This window comes from Lagopus muta, chromosome 29 (genome assembly GCF_023343835.1).
Source record: "Lagopus muta isolate bLagMut1 chromosome 29, bLagMut1 primary, whole genome shotgun sequence".
In the NCBI taxonomy this organism is placed as follows: Eukaryota; Metazoa; Chordata; class Aves; order Galliformes; family Phasianidae; genus Lagopus; species Lagopus muta.
Genome location: NC_064461.1, coordinates 1,641,099 through 1,655,522, shown reverse-complemented (window position 1 = coordinate 1,655,522; position 14,424 = coordinate 1,641,099). Strand labels below are relative to the sequence as shown.

Sequence of the window (14,424 nt, the reverse complement as noted above, 5' to 3'; positions counted from 1 at the left end):
AGAGAGCAGGAGGGGGGGGGGCTTAAAAGTCGCTGAGATGGGGTCAACAACCCCAGGGTGAGATGGGGAGCAATGGATATGGGGGGGGGGGCATATAATGGGGGGGGACACGTGGGGGGGGGCTGGGATGGGACAGCTCGGGACAGCACGTGTAGCAAGGGGACATGGGGGGAAATGGGGGGGACAATGAGGGGGTAGGGGGGGTGTGGCGATATGGAGGGGCGACATAAGGGGGTGATAAAGAGGGGTGCTGCCACATGGGGGGGGTGACACGGGGACACGTTGGGGTCATCGCCCCTTAGTGACCCCCCCGACCTCCCGGGGTGACCCCCGGAACCCCCGAGCGCAGCGCTGACGTCACGCGTTTTTGTGGCTCCGCCCACCGTGACGCGCTCCCGCGCTTTGACCATATAAGGGCACACGCGGCGCTCAGACCACGCCCACATCCAGCGAAAGCCACGCCCACCCACTCGCTCTGACCACGCCTCTCCGCCCCCGCCTTGCCCGGGGCAGCGACCATTGGGGGGGGGGAGGGGGGGGGGAGAAAATGGGGCGGCCCTACAGAACCGGGGGGTTGGGGGGGGCAAGAGAATATGGGGAGGGACAGAGGGAGAGGATGGGGGGCTCAGTGTGTAGGGAGGTGTGGTGATGGGAATGGGGGGGGCAATAGGGATGGGGGGGCTGGTCTGGTACTGGGGTGAACGGGGAGGGGGGATGGGGGGGGCAATGGGGTGTAAGAGTGACAGGATGAGGGGTGATGGGGGGGTAATGGGGAGTGGGTGAAGGGGATGGAGGGGACCAAGAAGGGGGGGGGGGGTAATGGGGGTTAATAGAGTGCGATGGGGTGATGGGGGGTGATGGGGGGGTGGAAGGATGGGGGGGGGTAATGGGGATGGGGGAGTAATAGAGTGCAATGGGGTTGGGGGGCTGATATGGGGGACAGTGGGGATGTGGGGGGGGGGGGTAGGAATGATGGGGGAAGGGGGGGGTCTGAGGATGGAAAGTACCAAGAGGGGGTGATGGGGAAGGGGGGGGGGCAGGCCCCGGTGTGTTATGGGCTGGGGGGACACATGGGGTGGACGAGGGGGGGGAGCACAGTGCCAGCTCTGCCATCACATCTCTTTATTCCGCCCCCCCCGCCAACCCCACACAGGGGGACCTTGCAGGGGGGGGTCACCCCCCCCACCCCCCATCCCTAAAGCACCGAGTGGAGGGGGGGGGGGGGGGGACACGCAACGACGATGGGGGGACAACACCCCCCCCCCCCCCAACCGCCCCCCCCCATCCTTTAGAGCCCTATGGGGTTCTCAGAGCAGCGTGGCCAACTCCCAGCGCTCACCGCAGCCCCCCCGGCCCCCCCCCAGGCCGCTGCCTCCTCCGTTGCTGCGCCCCTCCCCGTGCTGGGGGGGTCCCCCCACTGCCACCAACGCCTCCGCAGCCACCGAAGTCACCGGAGTGGAACCGGGCTCTGCAGGGAGAGCAGCACGTTTTGACCCCCCCCCCCCCCTCCTCCTTTCCCCCCAACAGGAGGATTTATGGGGACCCGACGGCGTCCCCGTGGTTGGGGACAAACTCACTTTGATGCTCCAGGTCCCGCAGGGTGATGGTGGAGAGGGGCTGGGGGGGCTCTATGGGGCGGTACAGCTGCAGGGCGGCCAGCAGGTCGGTGGCCAATGTCACCTCCCGTGTCCCATTCGTAGCTCTCGTCCACAGATGTGTCCCTCCTGTGGGGACAGACATGAAGGAGGGGGCACCTCCTGCTCCCCGTCCCCATCTGCCACCATTGTCCCCATCCTCCGTGCCCCAAGCATGGCCGTAGTCCCCATGTCCAAGTGCCACCATCATCCCCACTGTCCCCATCCCCACACATCACTGTGTCCCCAATGTCACCACTGACCCCCTCCCATCCCCCAAAGTGCCACCATCATCCCCACTGTCCCCACCTCTGTGCCCAAGTGCCACCACAGCCACCCGTGCCACCATCACCCCCTTATCTCTGTCCCCATTCCCAAGTGTCACCATGTCCCCTGTCCCCAAGTGCCGCCATCACCCCGTGTCACCATCATTCCCAAGTGTCAGCATTGTCCCCATCCTGTCCCCAAAACGTCACCATTCATTCCCAATGCCCCAACCCCATGCCCAGGTGTCACCACGTCCCCATCCCCATGCTCAATACCCATTGGGCAGCCCCATGTCCTTGTCCCCACTCCCAAATGTCACCATCATCCCCTTGTCTCCAAGCTCAACTGTCACTGCTGACCCCATCCCAAGTGCCACCATCATTTCCATTGCCCCAACCCCCAAGTGCCACCATCACCCCTTGTCACCATCATTCCCATCCCCAAGTGTCACCGCTGTTCCCATCCCACCCCCAAACGCCACCATCATCCCCTCGTTGTCCCCATCCTCACCTTTTCCCCCCCATGTTGGGGACCCGGCTCGGTGCCCACCTTCCAGCTGCCCCCATCCCCCGGGGGGTTCCAGGGCCGGGCCCCCCCAGGGATGCTGTGAGCGAGGGGGGGCCTCAGGAAGGATGCGCTGCCACGGCCGCTGCTTTGGCTGGTCAGGCTGCCCCGGGGCAGCTTCTCAGGGGGGGGCACCTCCCTACTTTCAGTCTTATCCACGGGGGGGGCACGGCGGGTCGGTTCCGGGGGGGTCGGCCATACGGGGGGGCCGGGCAGCGAGGCCTTAATGGGACCCAGTGGCACCTTGGGGGGCTGCAGGAGGGTGGGGGGCCGGGGGGAGCTTGGCACATGGATCCACGCAGTCCTGCCCCCCCTCGGGCTGCTGCTGGGGGGGCGCGGGGGGCTGCTGAGGTTCCTCGGGGGGGGGCCAGTCACCATCCACACACATCTCCTTGAAGAAGGGCAGGCTGAGGTACTGCAGGATGCTGCTTTGGGGCGGGGGGGACGCGGTCCGCTGCGGGGTGTCAGAGTCCGGGGGGCTGCCAAGGGGGGGCAACGAGTCCCAACGGTCACTGGGGGGGTCGGGGCTGTAAGGCAGAGTGGCAGGAGAGGCCACAGGGCTGACGTCGAGGATGCACAGAGCGGCGCCTTCATCCACGGGGCTGCTGCTGCCGTATCCAAAATATCGACCCCGCCGGCGACCGGAGGGCACTGGGGGATTTCCGGGGGGGGCGAGGGCGTAACGCCACCTCCTTGTGCCAAATGGGCTCCGTTTCTTGGAGACGTGCAGAGGGGGGGGTCCTGCTGGGGGGGCGGCTTTTCGGTGCTCTCCACCACGAAGCGGCCGTCGGGGCCACGGCGGATGCGCTCCAGTGGGACGTGCTCCCCAACGTGGCTCTCATACAGGGCATAGCCGGCACCCGACCCCCCCGCGATGCTCAGCCCCAGGCTGGTGCCGGCCTTCTCGCCCCACAGCAGAGCTCGACGCAGGCTGGGGCACGGGGAGGGCTGCAGCTTTAGCTTGGCCGTGCTGGTTGGGCTATCAGAGGTGTGAGAAGGGCTGGAAGGAGAAGAGAATGGCTGCGGTTGCAGCACCCGATGCCTCCCCGTTAAATGGTAGGGATTCCAATGGCTGCTGCGCGCCGTCTGCTTTTCTTTAAACCAAAACCTCCAAAAAGCAGAAAGCGGAGCATCCATGGGTGCCACCCCGAGCCCAATTCCCTGCCCCAAACCCAGCGACGATGTGGGGAGAGAGCGGTGAGATGTGGGGCACGACTTACTGCGCGGCTGGGAGCTTCTTGCGGGGGGAGAAGACAAGCGGTGGATCTGGAGGCCATGAGAACACACGGGGGGGGACGAGACGCGGCGATGAGATGACAGCGGTGCACACACAGCCCACAACCCCCCCCCCTTTAAATCCCCCTCCCCACACCTCCATGGGGTTCGTTACCTCGCTGCCGTTTGCGGATGCGCGCGGCGCGCCGTCGGTTCATGATGCAGGCGGCCGTGGTGCTGAAGATGATGGCCACGCTGAGGAAGCAGATCCCACCCGATCACCCCGGCCAGCACGGGCTGTGGGAGCAGCTCGGGGAGCTGCGTGCGGGCTGGGTACACCTCCATCCCTGCATTGGGTGGGAGATGCGTTGTTTCAGCCCCCCCCGGCGCCGCAGCGCGGATGGCAAAAGCTCCGCTGCTCCCTTGGGTGCCCATTAAACAGAAAGGCTGCAGGCTGGGGGGGAAATCTCAGCCCGTGGGAATGCAAGGGGTCAAATCCTTGCACACAAAGCCCCTCTGCTGACCAAACTGCTCTCATGGGCCGCTGCAACGTCCTACAAAGTGCCACTGTGCTCCTTTTTAAGTGTCGAATCAATGAGCGGCACAGAGCGCGGCTCTCTTCCCCTGAGTGCTTTTAAGGTTTGTGCTTTGCTAAAAGCTTTCCATAGGGATCAGTGCGGCGTGGGCCGTCCGTAATGGCACAAAGTTGGTAAAAATAAAGAGCAATGGAGGGATTTTGTGAGTTAGGACCTTTCCAACCCAATTATTCTGTGTCTCCGGGATCTGCAAGGACCTTTCCAAGCCAACCCAACCTTCCATGTCTCTGGGAACTGAGAGGACCTTTCCATCCCAATCCAACCCAACCATTCATATCTCTGGGATCTGTAAGGACCTTTCCAACCCAATCTGATCATTCTATGTCTCTGCAATCTGTAAAGACCTTTCCAAAACCTAATCCAGCCCAACTGCTCCATGCCTTTCTGATCTGTAAGGACCTTTCCAGCCCAACTGTTCCATATCTCTGGGATCTGTAAGGACCTTTCCAACCCAACCCAACCTTCCATGTGTCTGGGAACTGAGAGGACCTTTCCAGCCCAATCCAACCCAACCGTTTCATGTGTCTGGGATCTGTAAGGACCTTTCCAACCCAACCCAACCCAACCTTCCAACCCAACCATTCCATATCTCTGGGATCTGTAAGGACCTTTCCAACCCAATCTGATCATTCCATGTCTCTGCAATCTGTAAAGACCTTTCCAACCTAATCCAGCCCAACTGTTCCATGCCTTTCTGATCTGTAAGGACCTTTCCAAGCCAACCCAACCATTCCATGTCTCTGGGAACTGAGAGGACCTTTCCATCCCAATCCAACCCCAACCGTTTCATGTCTCTGGGATCAGTAAGAACCTTTCCAACCCAATCCAACCCAATTGTTCCATGGCTCTTGGATCTGTAAGGACCCATGGCTCTTGGATCTGTAAGGACCTTTCCAACCCAACCACTCCATTGGAGGCGCTCAGGCTGGATGGGGGCTTTGAGCAACCTGACCTAACGGGAGATGCCCCTGCCTCCAGCACGGCGGCTGTAACTGGACGACCTCGGGAGCCTCCTCCCACCCAAAACATTCCATCAACCTTTATTTCCTGCCTCCTGCCTGGGGATGGGGGGTGGCTGCGGCCCCTCACCTGCCGTGGAGACGTTCACCGTGTTGCTGGGGTCGCTGATGTAGCTGCCAGCAAAGGCCACCAGGCGGAACTCATAGAAGGCGTCCTGGGGGGGGGGGGGGGGGAAGAAAGGGGGGCAGAGATCGCCATCAGGCCTTCCTTACTGCACCCCCTCTTTGGTGAGACCCCCCCCCCACCACGCAGATCCTCACCTTGATGAGCCCTGGCAACCAACACCTGGCTCTCCGTGCTGGGGGATGGAGCGCTCCAGCACCTCCCAACCACCCCCGCTCCTGCCGCAGCTCCAAGGCGTAACCGCTCAGCGGCACCGAGAGCTGCGCCGGGGGCTGCCAACGGAGCAGGACCCCCCGTGCTGTCTGGTTGGCACTCAGAGCCTGAGGTGGGGACAGGAGGATGTGCACGGTGATGGCCGGCGGCTCCGGAGGCACTGTGGTCACTGGGAAGCCTGGGGAGAGAAAGGTGGGCGAGAAACAGGGTGGAAATCATAGAATAACAGGATGGGCTGGGTTGAAAAGGACCTCAAGTGATCATCAGTTCCAACCCCTGGTGTGTGCAGGGTCACCAACCAGCAGCCCAGGCTGCCCAGAGCACCCATAGGGTGCCATAGGGATGCACAGGGTGCCATAGGGTGCCATAGGTATCCATAGGGTGCCATAAGGATCCATAGGGTGCCATAGGGATCCATAATCATAGAATCATCATAGAATCCTAGAATGGCCTGTGTTACAAAGGCCCACAGTGCTCATCTGGCTCCAACCCTCTGCTGTGTGCAGGTCCCAACCAGCAGCCCAGGCTGCCCAGAGAACCCATAGGGTGCCATAAGGATCCATAGGGTGCCATAAGGATCCATAGGGTGCCATAATCATAGAATCATCATAGGATCCTAGAATGGCCTGGGTTGAAAAGGCCCACAGTGTCTCATCTGGTTCCAACCCCCTGCTGTGTGCAGGGCCCCAACCAGCAGCCCAGGCTGCCCAGAGCCACATCCAGCCTGGCCTCCAATGCCTGCAGGGCTGGGGCATCCACAGCCTCCTTGGGCAACCTGTGCCAGTGCCTCACCGCCCTCTGGATGAAAAACTCCCTCCTCATATCCAACCTCAACCTCCCCTGTGTCACTTTACACCCATTCCCCCTTGTCCCATCACCATCCACCCTCACAAACAGCCGTTCCCTCCTGTTTATCTGCTCCTTTCAAGCACTGGAAGGCCACAATGCAGCCTAATCTTCTCCAAGCCAAACAAGCCCAGTTCCCTCAACCTTTCCTCACAGGAGAGCTGCTCCAGCCCTCTGATCACCTCAATGCCCTCCTTTAGACCCCACTCTAAGAGCTCCATGTCCTTCCTGTGCTGGGGCCCCAGGCCTGGACGCAGAACAAATAGGAAAGCTTGCCATCTTTTAGGTGAGCTTTGAGGGGAGCCGTGCGCTCTGCTCTCACCCCTGGGCACGGAGGTGACGATCTGGCTGAAGGGACCACTGCCCAGCTTGTTCTGCGCCAGCACGCTGAACTGGTAGCTCGTGTCTGGCTGCAAGTTCTCCACCAAGAGGTGCTGAGCCCCCGGCGGCACCGCCAGCGACACCCAATCGTGGTGGGCACGGGGTGGGTGCTTCACCCTGCAGGGACACAGAGCCCTGAGCCACGGCCGAGGGACGGGAGGGGGCAGCGGGTGGCACCAGAGAGGGACTCACAGCGGCGTGTACCAAACGCTGAACCTTTGGAAGTAGCCTCCATCAAAGCCTGGCTCCCAAGAGATGTTGGCCGCCAACAGCAGCGGGAGCACGGAGACGTTGGTGACGGCGTGAGGACTGGTTCCTGGCACGGAGGCAGAGAGAAGAGCGCGTGGGTCGGACCCCAAAGCGCGGCCATCCTGCCCCCCCCCTGCGTCGCAGACGGCGCCCCCGCTCACCCAGCACGTGCACAGTGGTGGCAGCGCTGACGCTGGCCACGGCGTTGGTGGCCGTGCATTCCCACAGCCCGTGCTGCTCCTTGATGAGGCGGGGTGGAAGATGAGGCTGCTGTATCCCGTCCACCTGGGCACCGATCTGCCCTGTGCTGCCCACCTGCGTGGAGGGACGCTGAGGGTGGTGACCGTCCCACCTCCACCACCATCCCCGCCCCTGTTTCCCGTTCTCTGTCCCATCTCCATCCTCATCCCCCGCTCTCCTTCATTATCCCATCTCTATCCTCGCCCCATCTCCATTCCCCTCATCTCCACGCCCATCAACCCCATCCCCACCACCTCCTTCCCCATCACCTTAGAATCATAGAATCACCAAGGTTGGAAAAGACCTCCAAGCTCATCCAGTCCAACCGTTCCCCCATTCCCAACAGCTCCCACTGAACCACGGCCTCAACACAACATCCAGCCTTTTCCTTCAACACCCCCAGGCTCAGTGACTCCACCACCTCCCTGGGCATCCATTCCAGTGCCTGACCACCCTTTCTGACCAGCAATTCTTCCTCATGTCCAGCCTGAATCTCCCCTGCCGTAGCTTGAAAGCCGTTCCCTCTGCTCCTATCACTGATGACACGAGAGCAGAGGCCGACCCCCAGCTCACCACAGCCCCCCTTCATGCAGTCATAGAGAGCAATGAGGTCCCCCTGAGCTCCTCTTCTCCAGGCTGAACATTCCCAGCTCCTTCAGCCTCTCCACACCAGCCCTGTGCTCCATGACCCCTCACAGCTTTGTTGCCCTCCTTTGAACACATTCCAGGGCCTTGATGCCTTTCTTGCAGTGCGGGGCCCAACACTGGACACAGCACTCAAGGTGCAGCCTTACTAGAGCTCAGTACAGGAGTACCTTCACCCTCCTCCATCCCAGAGAGACGACGTCCCAGGAGGACAAAAGCCAGGCCGACCTCCAGCTGGGCTCCCTTACCTTCCCCCAGGTGATGGTGGGTTTGGGGTCCCCATGGGCCACGCAGGGGATCACCAGCTCCCTGCCCACCTCCTGGAAATATTCCCTCCTTGGGACGCACCGTGAAGGCAGGGGGATCCTGGAAGAAGCCACACGTGGGGATGGTGGCAACAGGCAGCAGGACGGGGCCGTGCTGCCATCCCCGCTCCTCATCCTCACCTTGAGGAGGACGCGGGTGGGTCGGGACGCGCCGGCGGTGCCGTAGCTGTTGTAGGGGGTGCAGCTGTACAGCCCCAGGGCATCGTCATTCCCCGTGGCGATTGACGATGGAGCCGTCAGGTCTTGTGGACCAGCCTGGGAACTGGGAGAAGGGAAGGAGGGTGAAGCCGAGGGGGCGCAGGGATGCCGCGGGGTGGGGGAACGCAGCCCCACCTTGCCCAGCTCCAGCGGGCGCCCATCTCGTGTCCAGCTGACGGAGAGCAGAGGGGGGTTGGCTCTGGTGGGGGCACCGGATGATGCCTCGCATCCCCTTGGGCAGGTGGGTTTCTGGGAGCATGGTGGTCACCTGTGCTGGGTCAGTGGGGACGAGAAAGGGTGTTGGGAAGCGCGTCAGGGACCCCACGGCAGCCCCACAGGGCGCCCCAAGGCTCTTACACAGCACTGTGACGAAGGCTGAGGCTGAAGGCGGCTTCCCACAGCCCGTTGCTGGCGATGCAGGTGTATTTGCCCGCATCATCCGTGGTGGTTCGCTGGAGCAGGAGGCTCCCGTCCACCAGGATGCGTACCCGTGCCTGGAGGTGGCTAGAAGGGGAGGAAGGGGTGGAAGAAGGCACAGCAAGGATGGGAGAAGCCCTGCGTCACACCCCATCACACCCAAACGGTGCCCGGATCCGCGTCTGCTGTGGGCAAAGTCCTGTTGCCTCCATGAGCCAACGGCCACAGCGGTGCCTCTGCGGCGTACCTGAGGTGGAAGACGTTGCTGCTGCCCCTGGAACCAGGTGTAGGTGAGGTTTCCTGGGTACGCCTCAGCCTGGCACGCCAGGAAGGCATCTTGGGAGACGTTAACGGTGACGTTCTGCGGCGGCACCACGATGACGGGCGGCCCTGCAAAGCGGAGGGGACCGTGAGGGTTGGGGATGGGAGCAGGAGGAGGGGGCAGCCCCGAGGTGACACCTGGGGACTCACCCTGCACGAGCACACGGGGTTGTGTGGGTGATGGTGCCCTCCTTGCTGGATGCATGGCACGTGTAGGTGCCTGCGCTGGCGCGCTCCACCGCGGCGCATGCTCAGCGTCCCGTCCTCACCTGCAACGTCGCCAATAGGGACAACCGAGGGACAACGTGGGATGGGGGGCCTCCTCCCCCCAGCTGGCATCACGCTGAGCCTCACCTGCACTGTGTCCCCGCTCGCAGGGCCAGGTCGCTCCTCTTCCAGCTGACGATGGGCTGCGGGTTGCCCACGGCCGTGCAGGTGAGGCTCAGCGCGTCGCGGTCCCGCACCTCCACAAACGCCGGGGGGGGTCACCGAAAAGGTTGGGGGTGCTGGGAAGAAAAACGCGCATCTCAGACGTGGGCAAAGAGAAGATTTGGCCCCAGCCCTGAGAGCGACGGGTCTGGAGGGGGATCCAAGGCGATGGGAGCAGCGCTGCCCTCCGAACGGGCGGCACAAAGGGCGGGCGCACAACAGGCACCCAGGCAGGGGAACGGGGGGCGACAAAACGGGATCCCAGCACCCAACTCAGAGCCGGGCTCAGCAGCAGGGACCCCAGCCCATCCCTACCATTGACAGTGAGGTGGATCCAGGTCCCGTTTTGGAAGTCGGCGTCGTCGCTGGGTCGGTCGAGGAAGAGCACGCGGCACTCGTACCAGCCCTGGTCCTCAGCGCGCAGCAGGTCGATGCGCAGCGACGCGCCTTCCTCGATCCGCACGCGACCTGCAGGACCAGCAGCACATGGCACTGCTTGGGACAGCCGACTGTGTGTCCCCCAGAGCCACCTTCCCCCCCCCTCCATCAGAGCTGCTCACCCTCGGGAGCCTGCTAAGCCCCGCTCACACCCCCGCACTCCTCCTCCCTGCCGTGCTGAGGGGTCAGGAGAGCCCCGAGCGGCGCCCTGTGGCACCCAGCACCACTGAGCCACCGATGGGAGCCCACCCCCGTGTTTTGGGGTGCTCACCCCAAACTGTCCCCACGGATGAGGAGGAGGAGAAGGAGCAGAAGCAGAGCACGGCCCCCTATCCTCCATGCTATTATCAGAGCTGTAATCGGCTCAGGCGCACGGCGCAATATTGGCTCAGCTGTGCCGGGGTGCAGCCAGCACCACAGAACCCCCCAAACCCCCACTGCTCAGCCCCATAAGTGCCACCCCCCCCATGTGGCAGAGCAGCATTCTATCAAGTGGTTCCCCATTAAACGAGTTTTGCTGGGGGGAGTTTGGTGTCCCCAAGGTCCCCACGTGGGTGCTGCACCGGCCAGACGAGCCCGGCGAGGATGATGATGATGAGGGGGAGGAAGCAGGACCGGGGTAGGGCAGTTTGGGGAATGCAGTTTCAAACCCAGCAAGGCACCACGTGCAGCCCTTGGCTTCCCCGCAGCCTCTCCCAAATTCGCTTTTCCCAGGAGTTGATGGGGGCCGTGGGAGGGATGGGAACCAGGGCATCGCCGGGATGCGTGGGGCAGCCCCACAGCCGGGTGCTGGGAACAGCAGGCTCCAAACAAAGCTCCCTTTGGCACGGATCAGAGCGCAGGGGGTTGCCCCTAATCCCCCCCAGCGCCGGCCCCAACTCCTCCTCCTCCCCCACCGATAACAAAACCAACAAAACCGCCGCTGCCCTCCCCGCCGGCAGCCCCTGGCAACCGCCATTCAAAGGGACACAAAGGGGGACGGCGGCCACCGCCGTGGGGGGATGCGGTGACCACGATGGGGACCGGCGACCCCAGGCAGGGGACGCCGCGGGGGATGGCGGCAGCTGGCGGGGGGCAAACGACCCCATTTCCCCTCCGAAGGGCTTTGGCTGCAGCCCACTCTTGAGCCCTGAAAGCTCGGGTGACACAGGTGACACGAGGGGCTCCAGGGGTGACGCTGAAGCCTCTGTACCCGTTTGGAGCAGCGGCTGCCAGGCTGAGGTCGGTGTCCCCCCCCCCCCCATCACCCTTCACCCCCCAGCGTCAATCCTGGGTGCAGCCAGTTGGTGACACAGTGGGGACCTTTGGGGACGAAGCCAAAGGAGGAGACCAAGCCCCACCTGCTGCCTGCACACAGGGAAACCTGAGCTCTGCAGGTAACCGGAGCTGTGGGGCCCCACGGCGAGGCTTCGGTGTCACCAGGTGTGTTGTCACCGTGGGGCTTAGTGACAATGGGGGGGGGGGGGGGGTTCCTTGTCACCACCAGCACTCTGTGGGATCGGCCCTCCCACGCCAAGGCTCCAAATCCGGGCAGCGCCGCTGCTGAGCTGCTGAAGGGCCAAATCCCTGCCCCACGCACAACCTCGGGGCCAGCGGGGGCAGCGGGGCCTCTGTGGGGACTGCGAGCCATTGGGGACAGAGGGCAGGGGCTCAGAGCCTTCATGGGGACTGCGAGCCATTGGGGATGGAAGCTCTGGGCTCTGGACAGGCTATGGGGACTGTGACCTATGGGGGATAGAGGACAGACCTTTATAGGGACAGTGAGCCATGGGGGACAGAGGACAGGCCTTTATGGGGGCTGAGCCATTGGGGATGGAAGCCATGGGCTCTGGACAGGCTATGGGGACCGCGAGCCATGGGAGACAGAGGTCAGACCTTCATGGGGACTGCGACCCATGGGGGGGAACTGTGACCCACTGGGGACAAAGGTCAGACCTTTATGAGGACTGTGAGCCATCGGGGACAGAGGACGGGGTTTTATGGGGACTGTGACCCACTGGGGACAGAACCCAGGGGCTCAGAGCCTTTATGGGAACCATGAGGCATGGGGTACAGAGTCCAGGTCTTCATGGGGACCACAACCCATAGGGGGCAGAGCCTGGAAGGGGACTGTGACCCACAGAGGATGGAGACCATGAGCTCTGGGCCCTCCATGGTGACTGCGATCCGTAGGGGACACAGCCTGGGGGCTTGGGGCCTTCATGGGGACCACAGTTATAGGGGACAGAGCCCAGTGCTCATAAGGACCCACTGGGGACAGAGCCGAGCATCTTCGTGACTTTATGGGGGCTGTGACCCATTGGGGACCGAGAATGATGGGGGTCGACACTCAGTGACTGTGGGACTTCAATGGGGCCACGACGCACAGGGGGCTGAGGGTCTTCAATGGGGCCACGACCCAAAATGGGCCGAGCTCAGGGTCTACAATGGGACCGTGACTCAATAGGGGCCTGAGCTCAGGGGTTTGGGGTCTTCAATGGGGCCACGACCCAAAATGGGCTGAGCTCAGGGTCTTCAATGGGGCTGTGACTCAATAGGGGCCTGAGCTCAGGGGTTTGGGGTCTTCAATGGGGCCACGACCCATAGGGGGCTGAAGGTTGAAGGCCTTCAATAGAGCCACAACCCACAGAGTGCTGAACTCAGGGCTTCAGAGCCTTCAATGGAACCACGACCCAAAGTGGGCTGAGCCCCCCTCCCCCCCCCGATCCCTCACCGATGTACTCCGGATCCACTCGCGGTGAATAAAGGCCGATTTGATGAAGATGGGGAGGACGAACCCGACCCGGAGCCACTCGATGACGTAAAGCGGCGGCCGGTTCGGTTCGGTTCCCAACAGATCGCAGCCCAACACAGCGCTGTCCCCGACTCGACCCACCACGGCCCCGCTCTGCCCGCCGCCTGCACCGGGACGGGAACGAGAATTGACGACCGGAACCGAACCGAACCGAACCGAACCGCCCCAGCCCGGCCATGCGGTACCGTCGGTCCCAGCGAGCAGGCTGAGGAAGGCCGCGCGGAGCCACCACCGCATAGCACAGGTCCAACGGCCCGCAGGTCACCAGGTACCGCCGCCGGAGCTCAGCAGGGCTTTTCCGGGCTCCCCGCGGCCCCGAACCGGGGACGGCCGCCGGTTCTTCATCGCCCGAACCGAAGCAGAACCGAAGCGCGCCGCTCCGCCGCCAAAGCAACGGCGGTGGGAGGACCTCGGCTAGGGGGTGATGGGAAGTGTAGTTCTGGGGAGGGGAGGGGGATCGGGGCGGGGATAAAGGGCATGGGGTAGGAATGAAGGGTATAGGGTGGGACGGGGGGGATTTGGGGTGGGAATAAAGGGCGTAGAGTGGGACAGAGGGGGCGTGGGGTGGGAATAAAGGGTGTAGGATAGGAATAAAGAGCTTAAAGTGGGACAGAGCGGATTTGGGGTGGGAATAAAGGGCGTAGAGTGGGAATAAAGGGCATAAAGTGGAACAGAGGGGATGTGGGGTGGGAATAAAGGGCATCAGGTGGGGGGCAGTGGGGGTATGGGGTGCCATGCGGTGTCACGGCACGCCAAGCCATCCCACCCCATCCCGTGCCACGCTGCCCCACAGCACGCTGTGTCGTGGCATCCCAAACCTGCCAGACAACCCACAGGGCTTGAATTTGGGCGGTCTCATGCAGGGCTGGATGATCTCTGCGGGTCCCTTAAATCTGGGGACACCCATGACTGGATGACTCTAGGATTCCAAGCCGTGCCGCTCCTCACCACGCCACCCCACGCCACCCCTGTGACAGCCCCCGCCCTGCTGCTCTCTGGTCGCCCTCTCCCACCCCATCCGTCACCCCCTTTAATCCCCTGCTGTGTCCCCACAGAGGGGACGGCCACCAGAGCCTTGTCCCCATCCCACAACCCTGAGCCGGAGCTGGGCTGTGAGCCAGGCTGGGGGCTCTGATGCTGAGGGGACGCCCCCCAGTCCTGACCCCATGGTGCCACCGATGGGTCCGTGCCGGGTTGGTGGCAGAGCACCTCCGACCCCTGCAGTACCGCAGCGGGGATGCTGGGGCCAAACCCCCATCGCAGTCCCCCTCTTGGGGTGGGGGTCCCGCTGTCCCCCCCCATCAGTTCGGCCTGGCCCGGCCCCCAGAGCGCGGGAGATTATTAAGGACAGAGCTAAAGTAAGAGGAGTTAAAGGAAATAATTCTGCTCTTAAGCTGCTTTCCTGCATCTCCCAGTCCCATGTGAGCGCTGTGACTCCGCGGGCTTAGGCCCATTCTGCACTGCCCCCGACCCCTTCCATGTCCCCACATCCTCCATATGGGGCATCC

The 14,424-nt window shown here is 63.0% G+C and overlaps 1 protein-coding gene across 1 annotated transcript; it reads right to left on the bottom strand.

The window, feature by feature from the left end:
- Positions 1 to 1,307: 1,307 nt before the first annotated feature.
- IGSF9 (immunoglobulin superfamily member 9) lies at positions 1,308 to 13,326 on the bottom strand. Its single transcript, XM_048929289.1, is given in 39 exon segments — positions 1,308 to 1,361; positions 1,363 to 1,394; positions 1,397 to 1,468; positions 1,578 to 1,683; positions 1,685 to 1,724; positions 2,412 to 2,434; positions 2,436 to 2,732; positions 2,734 to 3,135; positions 3,137 to 3,202; positions 3,204 to 3,465; positions 3,686 to 3,731; positions 3,856 to 3,955; positions 3,957 to 4,027; positions 5,366 to 5,450; positions 5,557 to 5,571; positions 5,573 to 5,599; positions 5,601 to 5,630; positions 5,632 to 5,810; positions 6,801 to 6,976; positions 7,052 to 7,175; positions 7,270 to 7,423; positions 8,242 to 8,325; positions 8,327 to 8,359; positions 8,440 to 8,541; positions 8,543 to 8,581; positions 8,653 to 8,724; positions 8,726 to 8,796; positions 8,875 to 8,911; positions 8,913 to 9,021; positions 9,182 to 9,207; positions 9,209 to 9,324; positions 9,406 to 9,421; positions 9,423 to 9,535; positions 9,620 to 9,737; positions 9,739 to 9,761; positions 10,000 to 10,152; positions 12,836 to 12,874; positions 12,877 to 13,020; positions 13,102 to 13,326. Coding segments are annotated over 39 exon segments (3,708 nt in total). The 5' UTR covers positions 13,154 to 13,326.
- Positions 13,327 to 14,424: the final 1,098 nt, after the last annotated feature.